Source organism: Penaeus japonicus, unplaced genomic scaffold (assembly GCF_977035675.1).
Source record: "Penaeus japonicus unplaced genomic scaffold, GWHDUDI00000001_assembly GWHDUDI00000004, whole genome shotgun sequence".
NCBI classification, from domain to species: Eukaryota; Metazoa; Arthropoda; class Malacostraca; order Decapoda; family Penaeidae; genus Penaeus; species Penaeus japonicus.
Genome location: NW_028234406.1, coordinates 11,448,949 through 11,450,778, shown reverse-complemented (window position 1 = coordinate 11,450,778; position 1,830 = coordinate 11,448,949). Strand labels below are relative to the sequence as shown.

Sequence of the window (1,830 nt, the reverse complement as noted above, 5' to 3'; positions counted from 1 at the left end):
CTCTGCTTTGCCACTCTATATACCTTGTTTTCCCCTCTTTCACATCTAGCTTCTCATATATCTCCTCACTCGCTTCTTTCTTTGCTTTCGCTACTGCCATCTTCGCTTCCTTGTACAAAAACCTGCTTCTCAGATCTTTTCTTTTGTGCCACTCTTTCCATGCTTCTTTCTTTCTCGCAAGAGCTTCCTGTACTTCTTCGTTCCAACACCATGTTTCCTTGTCCTCTTTTTTCCCAGTTGTCACACCAAGCAATTCCTTTGCTGTTTCCCGAATACATTCAATTAGTCTACCCAGGTGTTGTCTTCCTCCCACTTCATCTTCTGGTCTACCTCCAGTTTAAATTTTGATCCAAAGTCTTTTTCTCGGTCTCCACCACTTGATTCTAGGTTCTACCTTTACCTCTCTTCTCCTTCGGCTCATTAGCCTCATTTACCCAATGACTACATGGTGTTGTTTTGCCACACTTTCACCTGGAATGACCTTACAATCTCTGCCTTCCTTCAAATGCACTCTGCGGCACAGGATGTAATCAATCCGAGTATGCCTGCCTTCACTTGTGTATGTGACCTTGTGTGATTCACGCTTACTATAAAAGGTGTTTATCACAGCCATGTTTTTGCGATGGGCAAAGTCTACCATGGCTTGACCCTCATCATTACGTGCACCATACCCATACTTTCCTATCATTCTCTCATCACCACTGTTTCCCTTACCAACATGTCCGTTAAAATCCGCACCAGTTATGAATCTTTCCTCCTTTGGAATCAACTCAACAGCTTCATCTAGCTTCTCCCAAAACTGCTCTTTCTCTTCTCTGCCACCTCCCACCTGTGGGGCATAGGCACTCACCACATTTAGCAGAACACCATTTATCTCCAGCTTCAGAGTCATCATTCTGTCTGTTATCCTTCTTACCTCCAACACACCATTTGTGTGCATTCCTCTCACCACCACACCGACACCATTCCTCGCTCCATTCTCCCCATGGTAGTACAGCTTGTAACCAGCACCCAGATCCCTCGCCTTACTCCCTTTCCACTTTGTCTCCTGTAAGCACAAAACATCCAGTTTTCTCCTCTCCATCATCTCCACAATCTCTCTGCTCTTTCTTGTCATTGTTCCCACATTCAGAGTACCTATCCTCACATCTACCTCTTTTTTCTAACACGGTTTCCACCTCTCCTGTTTATTCCACTGCTACCCTGCTGGCCCACAGCAACAGTGGCGGCCGTTTTTATCCTGGGCCCCAACCGATCTAGTATGTTATTCTGTTGGTTGTCGTTGTTTGTCGCGCATTATTGATTTGGCTAGTTTTACGCCGCTTGCCTGCTGTCGCAACCCTCTGCATTCCCCCTCCCTTTCTCCGGGGTTGGGACCAGGGCACCTGACTCCGCAGTGGCTGTCTTCTCTACGTCCGGTGGCTGCATTAGATAATATTATTATAGGGTATGGTATATACATGATATCAATATATTTTATATATATATATATATTTATATATATTATATATATATATCATAATATATAATACTGTATATCCATTTACTCCTTATATACATATATATATATATTATATATATGAATATATATATATACTATTGTATGTATGTATGTATATATGTATGTAAAATACATTGATATATGTATATGATATATTGTTAGATTTTAACCTAATATACCGCCTCCTCTATCATATTTATATATTATATATATTTATATATGTATATATATATGCGTCCATCCTTATGACATTATACATTTTATATATATATACATTTATATATATATATATATATATATATATATATATATATATGTGTGTTTATGTG

The 1,830-nt window shown here is 39.7% G+C and overlaps 1 protein-coding gene across 1 annotated transcript in view; it reads right to left on the bottom strand.

The window, feature by feature from the left end:
* Positions 1-430: 430 nt before the first annotated feature.
* Positions 431-1,830, bottom strand: part of LOC147471922 (protein CFDP2-like) — a 5,952-nt gene continuing 4,552 nt past the window's right edge. The window contains exons 2-3 of the mRNA XM_086535776.1: positions 1,168-1,269; positions 431-1,048 (exon numbers count right to left, since the gene is read on the bottom strand). Of these exons, the coding sequence (XP_086391902.1) occupies positions 431-1,048; positions 1,168-1,269 (720 nt within the window). The remainder of the gene's footprint in view (positions 1,049-1,167; positions 1,270-1,830) is intronic.